This window comes from Podarcis pityusensis (assembly GCF_964106645.2).
Source record: "Podarcis pityusensis genome assembly, chromosome: 6".
Taxonomy (NCBI): Eukaryota; Metazoa; Chordata; class Lepidosauria; order Squamata; family Lacertidae; genus Podarcis; species Podarcis pityusensis.
The window spans coordinates 21,495,917-21,518,395 of NC_138030.1; the positions used below are offsets into that span (position 1 = coordinate 21,495,917).

Sequence of the window (22,479 nt, forward strand, 5' to 3'; positions counted from 1 at the left end):
AAACGGGAAATGTTTACCTCAAGACACCGCCAGAGTTAGCTGGTAAGTACTATGTTTCACAAATAGTAAGATTTCTGGGGATGACCCAAATACTAGGAATATAGGCAGAAGAAAATAAGTTATGGTTTTCAAGTACTGTGCCATCCCACAGCTTACAGTATTTGTGGGATGTACATAAATATTTCACCAGAAAGTACAGCAAGATGTTTTATTTCACCCCAAATGTAGATTATATTGGTTTCCCCATGGAGTGATTTTGCTACTCTTGATTCTGAATGTTCTTTGCCAGTTAATCCAAACTACCCCATTAACTGATCTTGTGCCCTGTACAAGACAGTATAATTTCCTGGTCTTACCATTCACCTTTGTAGTCTTGATTTGGAATTATGGTTACCATTAAATTAGCTGAGGTCAGCACCCCCCTTCCCCAGTGCTTAGTGAAGACCTTTTTATTTCAGCTGACATTTTAAGTTTTCTTATTTTATTAGTTTTAACTTATCTTTATTGTATCTTTTTATTCTTACTGTACAGTGCTGAGATATGAAGGTGTTTAGCAGTATATCAATTGCTGAAATAAATAAACAGTAGTAATAAATTAATGAGTATGAAAAATAAAAGATTGGCTGTGATGCAAAGTGTCTTTATTACAAGCACAGAGAGCAACTGCTTCTGAGATGGAGTGTGACCACGGGCAGATACCAAAACCCTTTGTTCAGTAGAGCCCACTGTTGTCAGGTGTACATCATTTCTGCCATGTGGGACATTTTCTTAGGGATATACAGGAAATACTCCATGTACCCTGAAAGATCTTCAATTGTCACATCATCCACATGAGCCCTGGCTTGCTCAGAGCAAGACCTGAGAGAGCTGGAGGCAGTTCTTGATGGCAAAGGTTGGGAACTGTCCTGCACATGTGGTGGTCTTTTAGGTGCAGACTGGGGAGAATTTTGTGGGCCAGAAAACATGTACACTTTCATGTCCTGCCATCGCTTACACTGGCAGGCCCTGTCTACACACGCACAGAGTTTCCCTTTATTTTGCTCAGACACAGATTGGAAATCAGAAAGATCTGTGGCCTTTAGAACGGCTGAAGTAGGAAAAACACCACTCTCAAGTTTGTTCTTAGGCATTTCAACCATGGATGCCACAGAATGCTGAGCACCCTTTTGTTTCTCGCCAACATCATTGAGGGGGTGACTGGCCTGTTCATTCTTAGAGAACTCCTTTGGGGTTGACACATCCGGGTCACTGCTGCTTTCAGAAGTGTCAGCTGGGTTCTTGAGCACTGGCTGGTTACAAGGCAGCATTTTCGTGGTATAATGGATAAACTTAGGAGGATGGAGTACTGGAGACTTTGACCGCCGCCGACGCTGTGTTCTCACTGTTCCTCTCAAAGGTTTCCTCAAACACCTAGAAGGTGAAAATTCAAAAGTTAATACAGCATAAATGGTCATCCAGCTCTCTCTAGTCACCCTATGCTGCAATTTACGAAGAGGTGAGTGTTTAACAACTTTTCAACTTCCCTATATGGATCACATGGAATGTGCCTACATTATACATCCAGACCCATGTGCAAATAATGTCATCAAACACCTAAACGGCAGAATAAGGGGGTCATCATGACACCGCATACATATAGTTTTAATACCTACCTAGAACTATTCTAAGGCAGGTAAGAAAACTCAGCTGCATGTTAGTCCTAGTACAGGATAGTTTACACAGCTCAGGGCTGTGGGCCTAAGAAGAGCCCCTATCATCACACTTAATGCCTTCAAGAGTGGGATCCAATGTAGTGCCAAGGCATTCGTTCATCAGTGCAAGGATTTCTCCTTGCGCAATGGAGAGTTGCTCTTTTTTCTTTTGAAGAGTTGGTGGAAGGCATACATTTTACACATAAATATATATCCTTCTAGAATCTGAATGCAACACGGAATGTTTCTGTAGCTCCCCTTCCAATCCCGTTGAGGCAATAATGTGTTGTGTAAGTAGCAGTCCCCTGATTTGGAAGAAGACACCACCCTGATAACAGCAACTTTTCTGCCAATGGACATGTAAAAACCAGTTATCTGTTTTACAATTATGTGAAGGGCTAGAGATTATCTGAACAATAAGACACGTGGCAGTTTCCCCTGCCCTCCTCCTGGGGAACAGGAACATGCCTCAGCTGTAGTGGTCAAGTGTGCTACTACTTGATGAAACCCTCCTTCACATCTCTTCTTTGCTCCCAAGTCATCATCTTCAAGCTCCAGCCTCTTGATATTTATAAGCAGCTCCAGGAGGCCATGTTCAGCAGAAAACTTTAGCTTTTCCACATTTGACGTAGTTCCATTAATCAGAACCAATTCATCTTACCAATGCCAGCTCTCTTTAGATGCACACATAGACTTCACCTTGGTTTCATCTGTAGTTTTTACAAGTGCTCTTGGAGACACCCCCTCATTTACAGGAAGAGAAGCAGTGGATCTAAAACAAGGAAAAATACAGGCTGTCGTAAATTTGTAAGATTGTTCTATTTCCCTCAATAGAGCTTAATTTCTGTTAAAGTTCTGACCTTGTCTTCCATTGCTCCTTGGCTAACTTATGAGGGCATTCCAATACCCACACTAAATCATCAATATATTACCCACACTTGGCTCCTTTTTGTATTTTGGCCAGCATGCTAGTTTGGACAAGAACAACCTGACCAACAGTGTAAAGCCAGGATGCAAGGGGAAGAAGTCCCGTAATAAAAGGTGCCCTACAGATGTTCAATCACAACTCCCATCATCCCTGACCACCAGCCTTGCTGGCTGGGGCTGATGGAATTCCAACAGCATCTGGAGGACACCACATTGCCTACCCCTGCCATAACATACGAGTTAAATTCCCCCAATCATGTGTGGTCCAGAAGGGGTCATTCTCTGAATACGCAGAAGGAGCAGTAAAGTGTGACTAGATAGCCATACCCCGAGAAAGCATGGTGCCAACCTGCATACCCCATTACACTTTCCTGCAGCTGCGCTTAAAAGGCAAAAACTGCTGGCCTAACCAAGTAAACCTTTCTAAGCTTTCCAGGGATTTACCCAATCACTGTACTCAAAGGAAGCAAAAGAGATCATGGAGCAAATGGGTAATTACTTAATCAACGAAAAGTTTTTGGTGGTATTAAAAAACTGTAGTTCTAAGCTCTATCATAAAATCCATCAAGACTCTATGTCTCATTCACAAAAACTCTTCAGTACTCCCTATTTCACTATGCTTTGTCATGCTTCTTCAGTAATTTCATGGTTCACCCCAACTGGCCTCATCATATTCCATTTCTACAAATCATCCAAACACCATGGAAAAGCTAGGGGTGGACATACTTTTATCACATAGTTGTAAAACCTAAACCAGGTCAGTTAAGATGAAACTGTCTCATGAAGGCCACTAATCTCCTCCAATGAGGAGTGTATTACAAACTAAAAATTGGTGATATTACTACCAGTGAGTACTGCTTACAGTTGATGTGTATCCAGTAAATGGGACTGCCCTGTATGCTCCCTATGTCGCTTGTGATTGTAAGTCGCTTTGAGTCATTTTTAGGAGTAAAGCAGCTAATGATAATAATCAGCTACATTCACATAATGCTAAGCCATGGTTTGTTTTAACCATTGTTTGTTCAACAAACCACAAATCAACTCTCAGAAGAACAGGCTACAGTTTGTTACTTGAGACCTTGGCTCGTTGTCCAGCAGCTCTTTGTCCTATGCACTGTAGCTTGATGAGAGTCTGGGGCAGGATGGGCAAACCATGGTTAAACAAGGCTATTGGGCTTGGAAATAAGCTAGACTACAGTTAAAAACAAGATTACGCTTTGGCTCAACAAACCATGGCTTGGTGTTATGTGCTAACTAGACCAATATCAAACTTCACTCAAAAACCATGGCAGCAAGAATTTTTTCAAAACAAACTGCTATCACAAAGCCATTTCATTTCCCACATTGTGCAGCCAAGTTTTGCTCTTAATACTAAAAATTACATTAACTTACCCTTCTGAGTCTACTCTTAGCTTTTTGAAAGCTGCCTGGAGATTCTCTTCTATCTCCAACATTGTTAGAAAACGACCCACTGCTTCCTCTCTGCAAGCTAAAGAAAAGAAGAAAAATAAGCATGTGAGAATAAAATGGAGGCAACTAATGTTGTACAGAAATTCATACTAGATTTGACTAGTGACAGCGATCCCGGCTCCATGGTATTATCAGGAAATGCAACAAGACTTATAAATAGCAATTTAATAGTGTTTTCACACAAGGCACTCAAATCCTGTTGGAGAAGCCAAAGTTGTCAGAAGGCTTATACACCAATCTACTACACTGACCAACAGTTTTAAGTTCTGGTTGCTGTGCAAGAGCAGACCAAACCTCTCCAGGGGGAAAAATGACACCTCAAAGGATCACTTCATACATTACTTGTAGGGCTGCTTCACCATTCCTACAGGAAAGGCAATTATGTGTAGGAATTAACATGTTATGCATATATAGGCCATATGATACAATAATCCTACAAATGTTTAACTTCCTAATTCCTATCTAGGTATTGTCCCATTCTGGAATTTTGCAGTGTAAGAAGTTAATGCATAGAATGTTCAGTTGTGTGGACACTTCTGTAGTGGGGAGGGGGGGGAATAATACAGAAAAAACCTTGAGACTCCAGTCCAGGTATAGGCAAACTTAGCCATCCAGATGTTTTGGGACTACAACTCCCATCATCCCTAGCTAACAGGACCAGTGGTCAGGGATGATGCGAGTTGTAGCCCCAAAACATCTGGAGGGCCCTAGTCCTACGTACATTTATTAAGGAGTCCCACCGAATTCAGAGCTTTCCTGGCAAGCCTGTGGATGTGGAGCTGCTGTGCAGTCAGTTTGGCTTGTGATCTCCATCTAACTGAAGCCCAGAGCAAGAGGCTGTTTTCCATTTTGTGGAAATCTTGAGCACACATATGACTACACTGTTGGTATTCTTTGAACGCCTCCTGACAGAAAAGGCCATCATTGTCCTTATCAGTTTTCCCAAATACCATTTTGAGGAGCAGGGTTTTTTTAAAGGATAAGGTAGTTCAGAAAAGGAAAGCTATACAAATACCATATTATGAAGCAAAAATATTCATTTGGTGATCCTTTATCGAGATCTGAACATCTGTCACAGGTCCTGTGTGGTAACGTTCATCCCCTTCTTTAAACAAAAAATATAAACTAGAAGTATGTTTCTTTCTTGCAGTGTTGATTACCATAAATATTCCAATCTTCTACTGAGCTTAGTGCTTATTTCTGAAGTTTTGCAGACTACATATGGTCAGATCTCCTAGTGGCCCAATTCAAACCTCTCCTAGTGGCCCAATTCAAACCTAACAGTATAAGCCCATTTAAAAACTACACAAATCTCAGGCTTAAATGTTTACCTCTCTTTGTTCAACACATGCCAGGAAAAGGCAGGAAGCACACACTTCCTGGTTTAAAACTAACTGCAGTTTGCAATTTTATTAAAACAAGGAACTTCCATTAATCAAACTATTGATTTATTGGAACAAAGTAGAATAAGCAACTAGAATGATCTTGGCTTACTTCAATAAGCCATATTTTAAACCAGCCACAGATTGTCCTTATCAGAGATTATGACTGTTCCTCACAGCTGCACCAGAGGGACCAGGTGTCAGGTCATAAGGCAGGGAAGCAGCCAAACCTGAGACCTGCCTCACTCCTTCACAGTGCTGAACTATATTATGTTGCTATATCTAAATCAAACCTTTTCTTAGGTTAGAAGCAGCCATAGAGAGGGATTTGGATTGGGCTTCAATGCTAGGGATGGGATTTAAAAAAAACCAAAAAACACAAACCAACATTTCTTCCTCTATCATTTCTCCCCAACTTAAATCACCCACCCAATTCAACCCAACCCAACAAGTTGCTATTAGCACCAAAAGGGAATAGACAATCCAAGGCTCTCCTCAAAGCTGTTTAAGCACCACAGACAAGACACTGGGATGCAGGACATCATATCTTGTATCGATCTGGCGTTATCACTTCTTGCAACAATCCAGCTCTGTGTATGTTTACTGTGAAGCAAATCTCGCTAAATTTGACAAGGCTTACTTCAAAATAAGCATGCATAAATCTGCAGCCAGCATTGCTGGAAATGGTTGCAATTCCATTACCTTGTAGTGATTGCACTGCTACATTCATATTCCCTTCTAGTTTGTCAATATTTTCCAAACAACTGGTGCATATTGATACTACTTTAGAAATACTATATTACTATACAGGTAGTAAGGACAATCCTGTTTACAGGAGAGATTAAGACCTTCTTAAGCCAGTGACTTTGATTATTACCGTAACTCTAAATCTCACTGATGTGGTAAAACTTCTTAGACAGTAGGCTGAGACACACATGATGAAATGCTAACTCATACAGTCCAGTTGGTATGGAAAACTAGATCTCAGAGAGTGGGTTCCTTAAGCCTACCAGTGGCAAACATTAGTCATTTGAGCCCTCATTTGCAGTGTACAGATCCAGAATATGGTTAGTCTCTCAGTGAAAACAAAACTTTAATTTCAAGTAAAAAAATTAACCACAATATGACTAACTTAGAAAGAAGGAAGCAAGTGTCACTGAAACTCAGTGTCTTATATTGAGACCCTATGCATGATACCTTTTATATTAATAGCCATGCATAGGGCATGATCGAATGCAGCATGTGCAACAGGGCTTCTCTTCTCCTTGCTCTCCTCTTCCCTGCAGCCCTCCAAACCTGCTCCAGAGTTGGGGAACCTCTGGAGCACACAGGGAGAGAAGAAAGCTAGCTTGTTGTGCAAGTAGATTTCCATTGCATTAGGTAGACAACATTGGATGTCTCCCAGAGAAACTAAAAACAAGGTGGTATAAATATAATCTACGGAACTGACCATAGATATCAGCTCTAATTTTTCCATGCAGAAGGCACACAAAAACTATTTTTAAAATTACTAAAATGAATATTAGGTTGACACACCTAAGCTACCTAAATATGCTCTAAAAAGAAAATGCTGGGGTGTTCAAATTTTGCAGCCCTCACATTTGTTGAAAAACTAAGATAAAGGCAATAAAATGAAAGTGGCAGAAAAATGCTCACTTGGACAGAACTCCCTCCCTGCTCCACTCAGCTGATGTTTGTTTGCTCTGAAATGATTTCATTCAGACATGTGCCTTAGCTACTTGCTTGACAAATGTCATTGTGACACATCTAGAAGGATGGAAGTGTGTCATAATGTATTTGATGTACGTATTAAGGGTTGACTCAGGCAATAAGGAAGACACAAAAGGAAGTGATGAACTACAAGACTGCTTTCTGAATTCCTATCTGCCATACAGATGGATTACAAAGGTACATAAAACAGCTTGTCTTTCGCAGAAAACTTAATTGAATACTGGACCCTCTGAAAGCCTGAGGCAAGCTCTCACTTTTTATTATTCACAATGAAGATATAAAAACAGAAGTGTATATACTTTGTGCAAATCATGGTTAGTAGCAGTATAATACTTTATGAAGCATCTCAAAAATTAGGTACTGTACTGTTAAAATGAGAACAAATCCTGTGTGGGGGGTTACAATAAAAATAATTATAGATGAAGGAAAAGGAGAGACAGAAATTAAAAGTTAAAAAATATATCAACTTCCAGATAATTTAAACTAAACCTTCACACAATGGGCTGATGGCACCATGAGCAAGCTCTGGACTTTCACCCTAAGCTGAACTGTGATTTAGTGACAACTATGGTTTGTTTCACCAGCAGTGTTAGAAGGTAAAGGTAAAGGGACCCCTAAACATTAGGTCCAGTCGTGGCCGACTCTGGGGTTGCGGCGCTCATCTCGCTTTATTGGCCGAGAGAGTACAGCTTCCGGGTCATGTGGCCAGCATGACTAAGCCGCTTCTGGTGAACCAGAGCAGCACACGGAAACACCGTTTACCTTCCCGCCAGAGCGGTACCTATTTATCTACTTGCACTTTGACATGCTTTTGAACTGCTAGGTTGGCAGGAGCAGGGACCGAACAACGGGAGCTCACCCCGTCACAGGGATTCAAACCGCCGACCTTCTGACTGGCAAGTCCTAGGCTCTGTGGTTTAAACACTAGGAGACAAATGGCTCCTGAAACCTGGGTTACAGAAACAAAAACAGAATGGCTAGTCACCATTTTTACCCAATGCAGCACTTTCCATTTATTTTTTCAAAACAGTTCTTAATTGGACACCACAAACTAAACGGTGCTCAGCCTCAGCAATAGTGGCCAACCATAAGTATTTATAAATTCTGTTATGTTTGTATGTATGCATGTGTATCTCTTAGCCCAAAATGTTATACTGCAGCTTCAGCAAGTACTACAGTCAGTTAAATGTCTGTTATATAAAAATTCTTGGAAAAACAGGCCTAATAGCACAATCCTAACCATTTCTACACAGAAATAGATACTACTGAATTCAAAAGGGCTTATACCCAGGCCAATAGGATTGGGATTGAAACCTATTTCATTATTTTTAAGCAGTAACTCTTCTTTTACAAGATGACATTTTTTGCCGGACTGCCTGTACAGCTGTTAGGGCTGGGCGATATAAACTTTTCAACAGCACAATGTATTGTGATACATCATTAAGTTGAAAAAGAAGGAGCACATTCAACCCCAATCTTTTACTAACAATTGTTAGGTGTGTTTTGACAGTGGTTAGGAGAAGATCTCATGTAAAAAGCCAGAGTCATGTTTTTGCACCAAGGTTGCACTAAAAAGTCTCAGATCTAAGAAAATCATACAGAATCAGGCCAACAACCCATCTAGTTCAGCATCCTGTTCACATAGTAACCAACCAGATACCTGTGGAAAACCCACAAATAGGACCTAAGCACAAGTGCACTCTCCAGCAACTGTAATTTTTATCATTCCATCTGCGAGGACAGATGTGATCTGAATCTGATAGTTGTTTGAGGGATACTGTCTGCAAAAATATGTGAAAACAAAATTATTCATTTTGTATTTGATAGATCTGACTTTTATCCAGACCCATAAAGTGTGGAAAATGTATATGGCTATAGTTGGACACACAGATTTTAAAAACTGGGGGGGGGGGGGGGGAGAGATGCAGTTTCTAGCAAGTTAGCATGTGGTCTGATACTTAAGAGAACCATGATACAACTGCATATGATTTTTGCTGCAGAAAGGTTGATTTCCTAATCCAAGAAATGTTTGGTATTTTTTTAAAAAATAGACACTTTCCACATTGTAACAAAAACTTTGCTTATTTTAATTCCTTTTCTCTGCATTACCACTACCTGATACATTCAGCTATCTTTTTCCTAATGTTTTCAAAAACAGAAAGCCAAACAGTCACACTCAGACCCAACTGACCCAAGTTATCATGTTCTGGCTCACAGGCCAAACTGGGCCTGACATGACCCCGCAACTGGCCAGGGTCATTTCAGCCTAGCCATGCCCACCTGACCTAACAGGCAACGGCAAGTAAAACCTGTCTCAGCCTAAAAAGGTTTGCAGGCACCACCAGCCAGCTGACTGATGGCGCCCAAAAAGCCCTATGCAAAGCATTCCAAAGATAGCCCTTTTGAAGGGTGTCAGCAATACTCCAAGAAGCCCTTATCAAGTTATTGCTTTAGAGTAACAGATAGGTAGCCGTGTTGGTCTGCCGTAGTCGAAACAAAATAAAATAAAAAAAAATTCCATCCAGTAGCACCTTAGAGACCAACTAAGTTTGTTATTGGTATGAGCTTTCGTGTGCATGCACACTTCTTCAGATACGAAAGCTCATACCAATAACAAACTTAGTTGGTCTCTGCTACTGGACGGAATTTTTTTTTTATTTTGCTTTAAAGTAGGCTTTTAAAAGTCGCCTGCTATCAACTGACTGATAGGTGGGGGACTCCACCTACCTGTCAAACTTGGCCCACAGCAGGTGGAGATAACCATCTGGCAATTTCTGTAATAACAGAATGAAGACCAAGTGAAGCCCGACCTTTACTTGAGACAAACCACTAAGAATATCCTAGACCAGGAATGTCCAACATGTTGATCATGATCGATCAGGGCACAGCAGGATGAATGTTAGTCGATTGCAGGGCTGTTTTGACATCCTGTGTGCCCAGTCGGGAAAGCAGCGGGCAAGCTTCTCTCACAAGAGGAAATGTTTAGCCGCTGCACGCGCCTGCCCTGTTGGGGAACCAGGCATCAGAAAAGCAGCCGGCAAGCCCCTCTCACAAGAGGGGACATTTTGCCACTGTGCACACCTGCCCCTTCAGGGGAAGCAGCCAGCGCCCACCTGCTCACCCTACACCCATCCCTGCCACCATCTCTGGGTGGTAGATCACTGCCAGTTTTTATATTGGATCGTAGATCAAAGCCGATTTTAAGTCGGACATGCCTGCCCTAGACAAAGCAGGTTAACACCTCCTAATCTTAGTTTCACAATTGCTCTGAATGTTTATACTGCACCAAGAGCAAGGAGTAACTGTGCTAGCCTGTTGCAGCCCCCAAACATTGAAGGCCCTTGTGGCTCCTTAAGGAGGCACGAGTTTTGGCCATAAAAGGCTATTTGTCAGATTAGATCTGTGGCAAACATTTAAAAAATGCCACAGTGAAAATGTCTGCCATTAATAGCTAACTAGTCCCACAGAAGATCTCAGTCCACTCAATCTGCCTGTCCCCATTCGCTGGTAGACCAACACTACTAACCGAAGTACTCATGGAACCTCAAAGCAGTTTAGAAAAAAGATAAAACATAAAAAAGACAAGCATAATTTTGAAACGTCGAATTCTTCTTACAGATCTGGGTGCGGGTATCATGTGGCACCTGTAAACGTGTAAACGTAAACGCGCCAATACTTCCGTGTCTTTGGAGCACCTGTGCGCTGCAAGCTCAACAGTCTCAGCCTTTTAAGGTTCTGCGTTTTAAGGTTTCTGCGATGACGGTTCTTGCTCTTAACGCACTACAGTGGTACCTCGGGTTACATACGCTTCAGGTTACATACGCTTCATCTTACAGACTCCGCTAACCCAGAAATAGTGCTTCAGGTTAAGAGCTTTGCTTCAGAATGAGAACAGAAATTGTGCTCCGGCGGCGCAGCAGCAGCAGGAGGCCCCATTAGCTAAAGTGGTGCTTCAGGTTAAGAACAGTTTCAGGTTAAGAACGGACCTCCGGAACGAATTAAGTACTTAACCCGAGGTACCACTGTACTGATGAGCGCTAAACGGCACATTAACATTCCCGAAACCGCAAGGGAAAGCTTTGCCAGTGGAGCTTCTGCCTGCTCTTATCTGTAAGGAGCGGCGGCGGCGAAGCTGGACTAGCGAGGCAAGGCGGTCCAGGAGCCCCGTCGAGGCCTCCGGGGCCACGGAAAAGTCGTAGCCGAGCACCTGGCGCAGTGACTCAGCAGAAAAGAGCCGCCCTCGGCAGACAGGACCCGGCGCCGCGGAGCTTCGCTTCCCCTGAGGAGAGAAGGGAGGGAGGCGAAGGCGGCCGGAAAGGACCATACTTACTCGGCAGACGAGGAAACGCGGAGGCCCCACCACCACCGCTCCCCGAAACAGAACTTCGGACGTTTCGTTTCCCGCGCGGCGAGCGCTGCCGCTTTTCCTGAGGGAGCGACGCGCGAGTGACCCGGATGCAGACGAGCCTTCCTTTAGGAACCGGTGAGGGCGCTAGAAAGCAAACTCGGACCTGGCGGCAGCGTTGCGCATGCGCCGCGTCGCCGAGCACGTCCTCGGTTACACAAGCGAAGGCGCCGCCGGAATGCACACCAGGACGGCTGCAAACGCGCGGGAAAGCCCCGCGTGTGCTGAGCGCATGCGCCCGTAGTGTCATCACTTCCTGTTGATTTTTTGTTCATTTCCGGCAGTGGCTCCCTTGGCTGATCGGGTGAGTGGGTACCTGAAAGCGGGGAGGGGGCGCGACGAGGGAAAGAGGTTCGCGTCGCTTCAGGCGTTTCTTGGAGCCTGAGCGGGGAAGAGGCTGTTGGGCGGGAGGGCTTCTTCCTCGACGGGATCTACTCCGGCGGGTCTCAACCGTCCCTTGTCGGTCTCCTGCGCCTTTCGCCTCAGCGGAGCCGCCTTCAGGGGAGCCGAACGGGGGACGGGCGGAGGACAGGACCCCGACCGAACGCCACTGCCGTCCACTGTGCCTGTGCTCTTATTCCCCTCAGTAGCCCTTCATATCCACAGAATTCCTACTTAAAGCCTAGATTTGCTTTTTTAACTGCTCATCTAGTTTAAAACAAGTACAGTGGTACCTCAGGTTAAGTACTTAATTCGTTCCGGAGGTCCGTACTTAACCTGAAACTGTTCTTAACCTGAAGCACCACTTTAGCTAATGGGGCCTCCTGCTGCTGCCACGCTGCCGGAGCACAATTTCTGTTCTCATCCTGAAGCAAAGTTCTTAACCTGAAGCACTATTTCTGGGTTAGCGGAGTCTTTAACCTGAAGCGTATGTAACCTGAGGTACCACTGTAAAGGGGCGTTGTGGGGATGGAGGGGGGGGAAACATATTGACGGTTGCCTGCCTCATCTGTTCGCTAGCTCTAAAGTACTTGCCGATTTATCCTGACGCTCTCATATTTTAAGCACCTGTATATCCCCCCTCCTTTTTTTTAGGTATACCCGAATTGGTTTACAAAGTTCTATAAAATAATAATCCTCTCAGTAAAGAAGAATGCAGTGCAGCAGAAGTGGTTTAAGAGGGTTCTAGGCAAATTTCCCTGGAAATTTCCCTGTAAAAGCGGGGCGCCCGAAGAGAAAAAGGTCCTGTCCTGGGTTACCACCACCCTTCACTTCAGAAGTCTTGTAGGGTTTGACCTATAGCTTAATTTCATTTTTATGCTGCTCTTTGGTTGAGGGTCATTATAAGTTGTTGGTTCCCCCCCCCCCCCAACCCACGCCCAACCAATTTAGTTCACTGTTGAGTTAAGTTGGACTGAGAAAGAGTAACTGGCTCATGGCAGAGTGTGGATTTGAACCTGGATCTCCCATATCTTAGTCTGGTACTCCTAACTACTACCCTGTGCTGGTAAGAATTCGGTGGTACTTATTTCTGAGTACGCGTGCAAAGATCACGCTGCTAGGCTTCCATTTAATCCTAAGTCTGAATTCCTAAGTTGTGATGACTTCAGGGGAAAACCATGTTTTTATAGCATGTGAATTGTATAGTATGTGTATCCACAGTACTTAGTTAATTGGGAACCACTGCTCTAGCAAACATTGCAAGGCACCAGGTTAAAAACAGCCTTTAAGGTGGCTCACATTGTCACAAAGACCCTGAAACCTTTGTTACGGCATGTTACATGCTAGCTTTCCATAGCCTGATGCCCTCTTGGTGTTGTTGTTGTTGTTGTTTTTACCATACCCCTCAGCAACCCTGACAAGTGGCCAAACTGGTGGGTTGAAGAGGGTTGTAGTTCAAAGTACCTGGAGGCCATCAGGTTATGAGGAGTTGGCACATAACATGCCGTAACAAAGGTATAAGACTGTTGTTTTTAATGAAACAGATTTACCCTGTTCCACTCAAAAATAAAGTTTAAAAATTAAAAGTTTGTAATCTAAGTTTATTCCTTACTTAAAGAGTTTTGTCTTCCCCTTCTTCTTTATAAGAGATTGATAAATGAAATCCATGAAGATCAAAATAACAGTTTTATGAAAAAGGATTTGGAAGTAGGGGAGCAGAAACGATGGCTGCATCCCTGCAGGCGAGGAGCAGTGCTTTTTCTGGTGGTACATGCCAGTACACCATATGGCACCTCTTTCCAAGAAGTCTGCAATGTTTGGCATACTAAGCACTTGAAAGTTAAGGTAGTTTGACCCATGCATCTAATGGCCCACTTTGTCCATCAGCACGAAGCAGAGTGGAGTCTGGCATACACTACCACTGCAGGTTGACAATGAGAAGCAGCAGAACTTATCCCCACAAGTTCATAAACAACTACTATAAACTTATAAAGAAGTAATAAACCACCAATAAAAGTAGTGCATTAAATTAGTCTTTCCCAACCTGGGGTCCCCAGATGTTGTTGGGACTACAAATCCTGTCATCCCTAGCCTTCAGTACCAGTGGTCAGAGATGATGGGAGTTGTTCCTGTTTGCATCCGTCTGTCTTGGGAGGCACTGGAGGAGTGCCCCTTTGGGAATGAAGTCAAACTTTTGGAAGGTTGCAGCACTTGCTGTGGTAGTTGAGAACAATACGGGAGAGACATGTTTTGTTGCAGCTGGGGCAGATGAAGGTGCCCGGTTGTGCTGCTGTAGATGTACCATAGTGTTTCTTCTCTCTGCTCTCCTCCCAGCGGTCATTTCTCCTCTGGTCCCTGCTATGAATGCACAACCTGACTGCCTGTCTCCAGGTACTGCAATTGCAGGCAAGGGATTCCCCCACAGCAGCATTGATGTTGCAAGTCTTCATATCACGTTTGTAGACGTCTTTGTTTGCAGACATCTTTGTAATGCATAATCGGTCTGCTAAAGTGCCTAGTGCCTAAAGCCAGTGGTCCATAGAGCGCATCTTTGGGGATTCTGCTATCTTTCATTCTGTGGACATGACCAAGCCAGCATAGACATTGCTCTCCAACAATATCTGGGAACCCAATAAATTCTCCGCTAAACTAAAAATATTCACAGGAAGAAACATTTAATGGAAACTAATAGGAATTCTTCATGCATGGGTTGCTAGAAATTTCTCAAGACTCTTACACTATTGGTTCCTTGATGGGTTTTGGGAACTCTTCTAATATAAATGAATCACTATATTTTCATTCTGAAAGATAATCACTAAAGTTTGCAAAACTTCTTAGTTGACAGCTTTACTGGTCCTTTAAGATTAACACAAGTATTAAATGTTATTTCTGTACTTGTTTGCTTACAGAAATATAATTTCAGCTTGGGTGTCCTCAGCTGCAAAATTCAAATAACTTCCTTCTACGGCAAATCATTGTTTCTTTGAGCTGCTATATATACTTTATGACCATAAAATAAACCCATTAAGTACATTTCAAACCCTGTGTGTTGGCTCAAAGTTCATTATGTGCCCCATGTGTTAGCTGTAAAGAGTCAGTATTCGTATGGTTTGCAGTTTTTTGAAAAATAGAGGGTGCTTGCTTCAAGAAGTGTGGTGTCCATTTTCTCTGTGTGTGAATTTTACACCCCTGACTTCATAACAGACTTGTTAATCATGTACGACTATGTTTAGTAGGACTAGCTATTTGCTTAGAATACAGCATGCAAATGGGGCATAATCCTTGCCCAAAGGGCTTAGAACCCAAAGAAGGCAGGTAGGACAAAGGTCAAATAAGATGACAGGGCTTGATACTTTGTCATTAATTAATCTTCAGCAGTTTCATTTAGCGTATAAAATGCAGCATGCTTTTGTAAGTTAAAGTGCTCCTTAAGTTAGCAGTGGTGTTGTATATAATAATCAGTCCTTCAGAAAGCACCAGCACCCTGATCCTGATGTAATTGTGTGTTCATCGCTGTGAGAAGCGGCTGCAAAAGCACTGTGTGGATGTCATTTTGCATGGGTATAAATCACTGTACTTTTTCAGAGCCTCCAATCAAGTAAGCTTTGTTCATTCCCACTTCTATGCCTCTGAATCCCGTGATGCCTTCCGTTCTGCCCTACATGACAGTCACATGGAGCCATTCCAAATTACAATAACATGAATAATACGTCCTGTGTGTTTATTTCATACTTAGCTAGGATGGCATCTAAACAGTCAGAATGGGGAAATGCTCATGGAAACATATTTAGTTTTGCTGGTGAATTAGACTTAAAGGATTAACTACACAATGGGGGTGGGGCTCCTTCCTAAACTTAGTGTAGACTTGGTCTCTTTCACATTCAAATTGGGGTACAGTACTGCAATGCCCTCTATGTGGGGTTTTGCTTAAATACAACTTGGAGCTTCATTAAGTGGTTTGCTAGAATCCTCAGCATTTATCAAGTGGTCTGTTCTGGGGAACATTTGGGAACAACTGGACTCTACCCATATGAACCTACCAGGTCTTCATCTCAGGCCCTGGCTTTTTAGTCACCCTCTGTTTACCACAGCTTCAGATCTGGGCCATGGTGTCCTCAAAATCAATATCAACAAAATTCACGTAAGGGTATTTGTGTTTTGGTTAGGGCATTCTGTTGAGTATTTTCAATTGTCTCCTTGTACTGAGCAATATAGGGTCTCCTGCCGTCGTTGTCCCGTCCCCCCCCCCCCCAATATATGTGAGTAGTGCCCATCTGACCTGTGAAAAATCTTTCTGCTTAGTAGCTTCAATCTTTCCAGTTTTTGAAGCATCTATTTTTTCAGCCCCGGTTCTAATCATAAATAGATTGCCTTGAATGTTGGCTTGTATGATAAATATTTTATTAATCTATTAAATAGATCCTCTCTCCAGTGCAATTAATTTGTGGCTAAAGATTGGTTTGGGAAAAGGGGGAAAATATTGTCTGTTGATTCTAGCCTATCCTTAGTGCTGTGTAGAAAAACTGAGTTGCAGCTAATGCTGGTCCTACTCAAGGTAGATTCATTGAAATTAATGGACATGGGTCTACTCTGAGTAGGATTTGGTTTGCTACAATCTAGGTTTACACGAAAGGAGAAATCCTTTAGGCTGCAATCCTAATTCAAATCCCACTTATTTGGGAGTAGGCCCTATTGTTGTTAATTCACTTTAATTGTCCCTTTACATCAGGCAACTCTTTACTTAATATTCACGTAGTTCATTCCACTATTCTCTGCTGGAAATCAACCCATGTGCAAAAGGTTTCAAAGTAAAGCAGAAAATGTGTGCCTTGGTTGTCTTGAGTTTCCAGTAGAAATTGCCCATGGAATCCTTTTATCAAATAACTATCGATGTGAGTCAAAATGTGGTCTGAGTGCTGGATGATGGCGAATGAAGCAATATATTTAATTTCAGTTGTGTAGATTTTTACTATATGCTTACTAGACTTGATGTTCTCCACATCAACACAAATTTAATTGATTTATTTTTTGTTAGTATTCATTATATGGCAGGCCCAATAACATTCTAACATTCTGCAAATGGACTCAGAAACTAAAGAAGGAGAGGAAGAGAGCCTGCAAACAGCTTTCAAAAAGCTGAGAGTGGATCCAACTGGGTAGGTAACAACAGTCCTGTTTACTCTTCCTGTGTATTTGACTATTTTAGCATTGTATTAGTGTCTTTCCATTTTTATAGAATTGACTCTGAAGAAAGGCATCAGCATTACATTACTTCTATGCATCTATGAACAATATGGGTCTGATATTCTTATTGGTGTTTGGGCTGTTGTACCTGTAGAATAGCTAGTATTGTGGCTACTTTTTTGTTTGCAAGGAGAATGGCATGCCAAGCAGTGTTAGAAATTCCCTAGGCACATTTTGTGACTGGCTCAGGTGCAGTTGCAGCTATGTGGAGATTTATTGTATTTATATCCCACCTTTTTCTCCAAGGAGTACATGGTTCACTCCCCTCCTCAATTAATCCCTACAACGACCCTGTGAGGTAGGTTAAGAGGCTGTGACTAGCCCAAGGTCACCCAATGAACTTTATGACTGAATGGGGATTTGAACCCTAACAGTGAAGCCACCCACTAGTCAGTCACATAACATCACAGTGATGTCACGTGCAAGGTGCTGCCAAAAGGGAATCTCTCTTCCTTCACTTTAGCAGCAGTTCCCTGCTACAACATAGTAAAAAAACACCCATCAGTTTTAGCAGAAGAGTCTGATCCTGACTTAGGGAGGTCTGTGTGTATTGGGATTCTCCACTTGAAAGGGATGGATTTTCCCTCATCATCTTAGCAGTGGATCCAGGTTTGCATGGAATCCCCTGCCAAAATGATGGTCTAGCAGGAGATTTTAGCAGGGAACAGATGCACACAGCCAAACTGAGCAGGATTTAACCCCTGCTTATCAGCTGTTGAGTGGGGGGTAAATCCTGCTGGGATCAGGTACCCACAGCAATGCAGAACCGAACCCCAGCCTCCTGTCAGCTGATTGACAGGTGGGTGTGGCTTGGAGAAAATGGCCTTCTGAACCAAATTTGTGGACCAGTATTGGCCTGCAGGCCAGATTCCCCACTCAGGGTCTACACTGACTGACAGGGCAGGGATCTTTTCCAGCCCTACTTAGAGATGTCAGGGATTTAACCCGGGATCTTTTGCATAGAATACCACTGAGCAGCAGCCTTTTCCTTTATCTGTTTGTCTGTAGATAAGCAAGAAAACGGTGGGGAGATATTCCATTTTGTTTGCTAATATAGGTGGATAATCCTAAGGGGGACACCGTATGGGAATCAGCCTGTAGATACTTTGTGTTAGAATCATACTTTAATATGTCATTTGCCTCTTAAATCAGAACTTCTACATCTGTGAGTGACAGCATGGGATTGAGAGCTCCAGTCAGAGCTGCTGTTGATGGAGGCAGGCATCAAACCGTCTGTTCGAGAGAGAACTGGCATGGGTAAGACACTTCACTAGTAATTATGTTCAACACCTTTGAGTTAAACCCTTCTTTTATCTCCCAGTATTTGGCTATAATGAATGTTTAGCCAATAGGATATAGCCTACTGTACTCCATTTCTCTTATCTTCTGTGGCTGCCTTCGTCTAATGTTTAGTTTGATGATAAGTTTAGCTTATACATGACAGGAAGAAAAGCCAAGGTTTGCAGTTAAGGCTGAAAAAGATAATGCAGTTTCTGATTAGTTTACAGTTGCATCACATTCTTCTTCTGGATTTGATATATATCAGGGGGAAATTATCAGGAGAAAGCATGAGATGCAGCTGTTTCTTCCACAGAACCGCAGCAAATAATTTTAACAGACAACACTACCTTATTTTGGAGTGCATTTTGTTCCAGAGTCAGTTTCTGCTAACATTGCTGCTCTCTACTCCAGGTGTGCAAGGAAACCCTTGAGAGGGGCAACAAGACCGCAGCGCCGCAGGCGTTCTAAATCTCCTGTCCTTCATCCTCCCAAGTTTACATATTGCAGCATGAAGGCATCTTCCGCAAGTAACCAACTGAAGCACAAAAGCCAGATGGATTCTTCAAAGCACAAAATCGGTCCAGACCCCAGTGTTACAGAAGAGCCATATTTGGGAGGAAAGAGATGCCCCCTTTTCGATAGCAGCAACTGCAGGAGGGCCAGAGCAGAACAGCGGAGCACTTTCTCAAGGGAGCAGCCTTCAGAGAATTTGCGAAAGAGTTGTCCTGCTTTCTCTTTGACCTTTGAAACCAGCCTGGATCCTAGCCAACCCTCAGATTTCCAGTCACTCTCCAAGCTGAGTTACGAGAAGCAATGCCCTTGCGTGGACAAAGAATGTCAGTGCAAACCATGGCAAGCAATAGAAGCATACTCCTTTTCTGGTTTGCGGAGTGTCCTTTCGGAATGTGAAAAGGCAGTCCTGGAAGCACATTCGCAATCTTTGCCAAACCGATCGCATTCTGGGATGGGTTCATCAAGCTCTACCCGGTCTTGTTCTGAGCAAGCTCGAGTCTTTGTGGATGATGTGACTATTGAAGATCTTTCAGGGTACATGGAGTATTACTTATATATTCCCAAGAAAATGTCCCACATGGCAGAGATGATGTACACTTGACATAAGAATCATGAGTTGGAAATTCAGTGGTGGTAGTGAGATGCTCCCTCAGTGCCATAGTTGGAAATGTGTCCGTTGTCATTGCTGTGTGTTTGATCAAATGTTTATTTGCGCCATACAGTGTAGTTTTTTAAATAAAGTGAAAAAGAGATAATATCCTCTGGCTGAAAGGTGCATAAGATTATCTTCAAGAATGTTCTTGGACAGAGTTTTACCCTTTATTAATTCTTTTGTTTTCAAAGTAGCCATCTTTTAAATACTGCTCTCTTTAAAATAACATTTACTGTGACTTGGATTATGTTTTAGCCAACCCATTTCAAAGGATTGAAATGCTGAACTTTGTCCTTGCAGGGGGTTTTTTAAAAAAAAAAATTAGGTAGAGCATACTGCTACACCATCTTGAACAGGAATACCTAAGAAATGGTTTAGCATAAGTCAGGGATGTGTAACACTCCTATAAGCAACTTTTGCTAGTTTGAAACTCTTCTAGATTTCCTTAAATCCTTAGATGTTTGTCCTGTGGAGGATCCCCCAAATCAGTTTTTTGTTTTGCTTTGCATAAGATTTTTCTCACACTCCCCCAATCTGCCACCCATTTCTGTTTAGCAGTCCACACCTGAAGTTTCTTGCAAATAATTTTGAAGTGATACAAATTTTCCTTGCACAGGTCTGGAAAGTGTTTATGCACTAATCCTTCAAGCCATTGTCCCACTGTAACTTTACTTGTCAGAGCATTTGTACTCCTTTAAAATTATTCATATACTTAATTTGTGAGGGCCAAAAGTGAAAATACAAACAAGTTACTAATAGGGAACTCTAAGAAGACATTTTGCGTAAGCAAGCACTGGCTTTCTCCCAGTAGCCTTCTAATGGTCATGCATGAAGATAGATGCTTTTAAAATGACTGAGAACAGATGAAAAAATCAATTGCACATAACACATGCTTAATCAGTTGGCTCTTGAAAGCTATTTACAATTTGAGAGATCTGCTGTGCTTTTCTATTAGCACCTTTAAAAAGAAATAGAAATTATAAGTTGCAAATTATTAAGTCGGGATAGCTGACTAAAGTCAAGATCACCCCACACTTTAGTGAATACATATTGCTTTTTGCATGCTTGCCATGAATTTTTACTATTGGTTTCTCAACTAGTGCCATTTTGTTCAGCGGTAGGGAACCATGGGGCCTCCTTATGCTAATGTATGTGAGAGAAAAAGGATTGAATTAACTTCTTTGATTTCTTTCTGATTAGCAAATTTCCGCTGTATTTGAGCATCTCCTACACTATAGGGGAAATATACACTAGGATGGAAAGCAGAACCATTGCTTTGAGAGAAAACTTGACTTTGTAGCCATAGAAATCAAGCCTGTTTTACACCTAGCCAAAGTGGAAATCAAATCAAACCACTGCCAAAAGCACTGACCAGATAGCCCTTCCATTCCCATTTTTCTTGAGAGGAAGTCTGCCTTGCTATTGTATGATTAAAAGATAACCAGTGCTACTTGAAAGGAGTGTCTCAAGCACATAATCTGCTTTAGATTTATTGTCTCTTTCCCATTTTAGGACAGAAGGAGGGCAAGAAAAAACAGTTCTGGAACCAAGGATACAATGCTGTACAGCTAACTTCCCCTGGTTTGGTTAAGCAAGTGCTTCTCCTTAGCCCTAACTAAATATCAGAAAGCGTGGAGACAAGAATACCTACAGCATTCTAGAGGACCAATGAAGCAGTCATTCAGAATTCAGCTTCCTACACTACTATGTCTAATAAATAGCCACTAGATGGAGCTTTCAGAACAGTGCTTAAGAAATTTTTTTTCTAGTCCCAACAACAGAACTTACTCAGAATTGTAGCTCTTTGGGTTTTTTCCAGATGACCTAAATCTAAAGCTGCGCCATTTAATTAGTAGTGCTTGCATAAGGAGCTTCAAAAGAACATTGTCCGGACACACTGTTGCAGGCAATGAAAACCTATCCTAACATTATTGCGTGGGGGAAGAGAATGTCAAATATTAGGCAAAAAGGAGAATTGTCTGTCCCTTATTTTGCAGGCATTGTTGGTCAAAGGAGAAGGATGACGTCTCCTTGAGTTTTGGAAATAGCTAGTAAAAACAATAAAAAATGTCAGTGCTACAGTATCCATTTCCTAGTTAAATGCAAAAATTGGGTTTTGAAAACACAAAGCCTGGAGCAAGATCTGAGAAAGTGGTGTCAATAGTTAAAAATTTGGCATTGAAATCCCAAGTTTTCAAAACTGATTTGTCAAAGCTATATTTCAAGGAAATTCTATAAAAGATTTCTGTGTTGATGGAGTCAAACCGCAAGCCTGAATTCAAATAGAATGCTAAGCCAAACCATGGCTTGGCCTTTGGTAGTGCTGCAGGAGCAGAGGAAGCAACAGGAGCAGAGCAACAGCCACAATCTTCATTCCAGGAACCTGCATGTTTGCACTAAACTATGGTTGGGCTTAATGTTATGTACAAACAGGGCCAAAGACTGGTTCAAGGTCACCCGATGAGCATACTCACTCACAAAAATGTGAACCTAGATCTTCCTGACTCCAGCGTATCTAACACGCCAGTGCATATGTATGTGTAAAGTCTTTATTCGTTCATGTTGTCTTGAGCACCTCACCTTTCAGGATACAGATTTTTCCATTTGGCTTGCACGCACATATATCAAGTCATCAGGATCCTTCCCACAGGGCACAGGTGATGGTTGATGGTCCTGTGGGTGGAGGGGGCAGTCCAGCTGGAGCAGGATCTAGTTTCTGATGTTTTCTTTGCCAGTCTAGTTCTCTCTTTTTGCCATCCTTTCCACAGAGTTGTTGGCCCAGGGAAGGGAGGGAGCACAGTC

General features: G+C 42.4%; 2 protein-coding genes across 5 annotated transcripts; one reads left to right on the forward strand and one right to left on the reverse strand.

The window, feature by feature from the left end:
- Positions 1 to 624: 624 nt before the first annotated feature.
- Positions 625 to 11,871, reverse strand: OSER1 (oxidative stress responsive serine rich 1). The gene is made up of 4 exons (XM_081011966.1): positions 11,532 to 11,871; positions 4,011 to 4,107; positions 2,353 to 2,463; positions 625 to 1,410 (listed from the first exon to the last, which is right to left on the reverse strand). The coding sequence occupies exons 1-4, from the start codon at positions 11,854 to 11,856 to the stop codon at positions 732 to 734; spliced, it is 1,212 nt and encodes a 403-aa protein (XP_080868092.1). The 5' UTR covers positions 11,857 to 11,871; the 3' UTR covers positions 625 to 731.
- Positions 7,255 to 21,420, forward strand: LOC308480466 (oxidative stress-responsive serine-rich protein 1-like). Of its 4 annotated transcripts, none has more exons than XM_081011968.1 (5): positions 7,255 to 7,378; positions 17,023 to 17,143; positions 18,384 to 18,488; positions 18,924 to 19,559; positions 21,190 to 21,420. In XM_081011968.1, the coding sequence occupies exons 2-5, from the start codon at positions 17,067 to 17,069 to the stop codon at positions 21,266 to 21,268; spliced, it is 897 nt and encodes a 298-aa protein (XP_080868094.1). In that variant the 5' UTR covers positions 7,255 to 7,378; positions 17,023 to 17,066; the 3' UTR covers positions 21,269 to 21,420. The 4 variants fall into 4 exon arrangements, with proteins under 4 accessions (XP_080868094.1, XP_080868095.1, XP_080868093.1 ...); XM_081011969.1 differs by having other exon boundaries at positions 7,292 to 7,443; XM_081011967.1 differs by lacking the exon at positions 7,255 to 7,378 and adding an exon at positions 11,774 to 11,910.
- The last annotated feature ends 1,059 nt before the right edge of the window (positions 21,421 to 22,479 follow it).

Excerpts from the sequence above, each read along its gene's own strand:
- OSER1 (XM_081011966.1), bottom strand. The coding sequence starts at position 11,856 with ATGACACTACGGGCGCATGCGCTCAGCACACGCGGGGCTTTCCCGCGC. Across the intron at positions 4,108-11,531 it reads CGCGTTTCCTCGTCTGCCGA|CTTGCAGAGAGGAAGCAGTG; the intron begins GTAAGTATGGTC and ends TCTTTTCTTTAG. Across the intron at positions 2,464-4,010 it reads CTAAGAGTAGACTCAGAAGG|ATCCACTGCTTCTCTTCCTG; the intron begins GTAAGTTAATGT and ends TCCTTGTTTTAG.
- LOC308480466 (XM_081011968.1), top strand. The coding sequence starts at position 17,067 with ATGGACTCAGAAACTAAAGAAGGAGAGGAAGAGAGCCTGCAAACAGCT. Across the intron at positions 18,489-18,923 it reads TCGAGAGAGAACTGGCATGG|GTGTGCAAGGAAACCCTTGA; the intron begins GTAAGACACTTC and ends TCTCTACTCCAG. Across the intron at positions 19,560-21,189 it reads ACTATTGAAGATCTTTCAGG|GACAGAAGGAGGGCAAGAAA; the intron begins GTACATGGAGTA and ends TTCCCATTTTAG.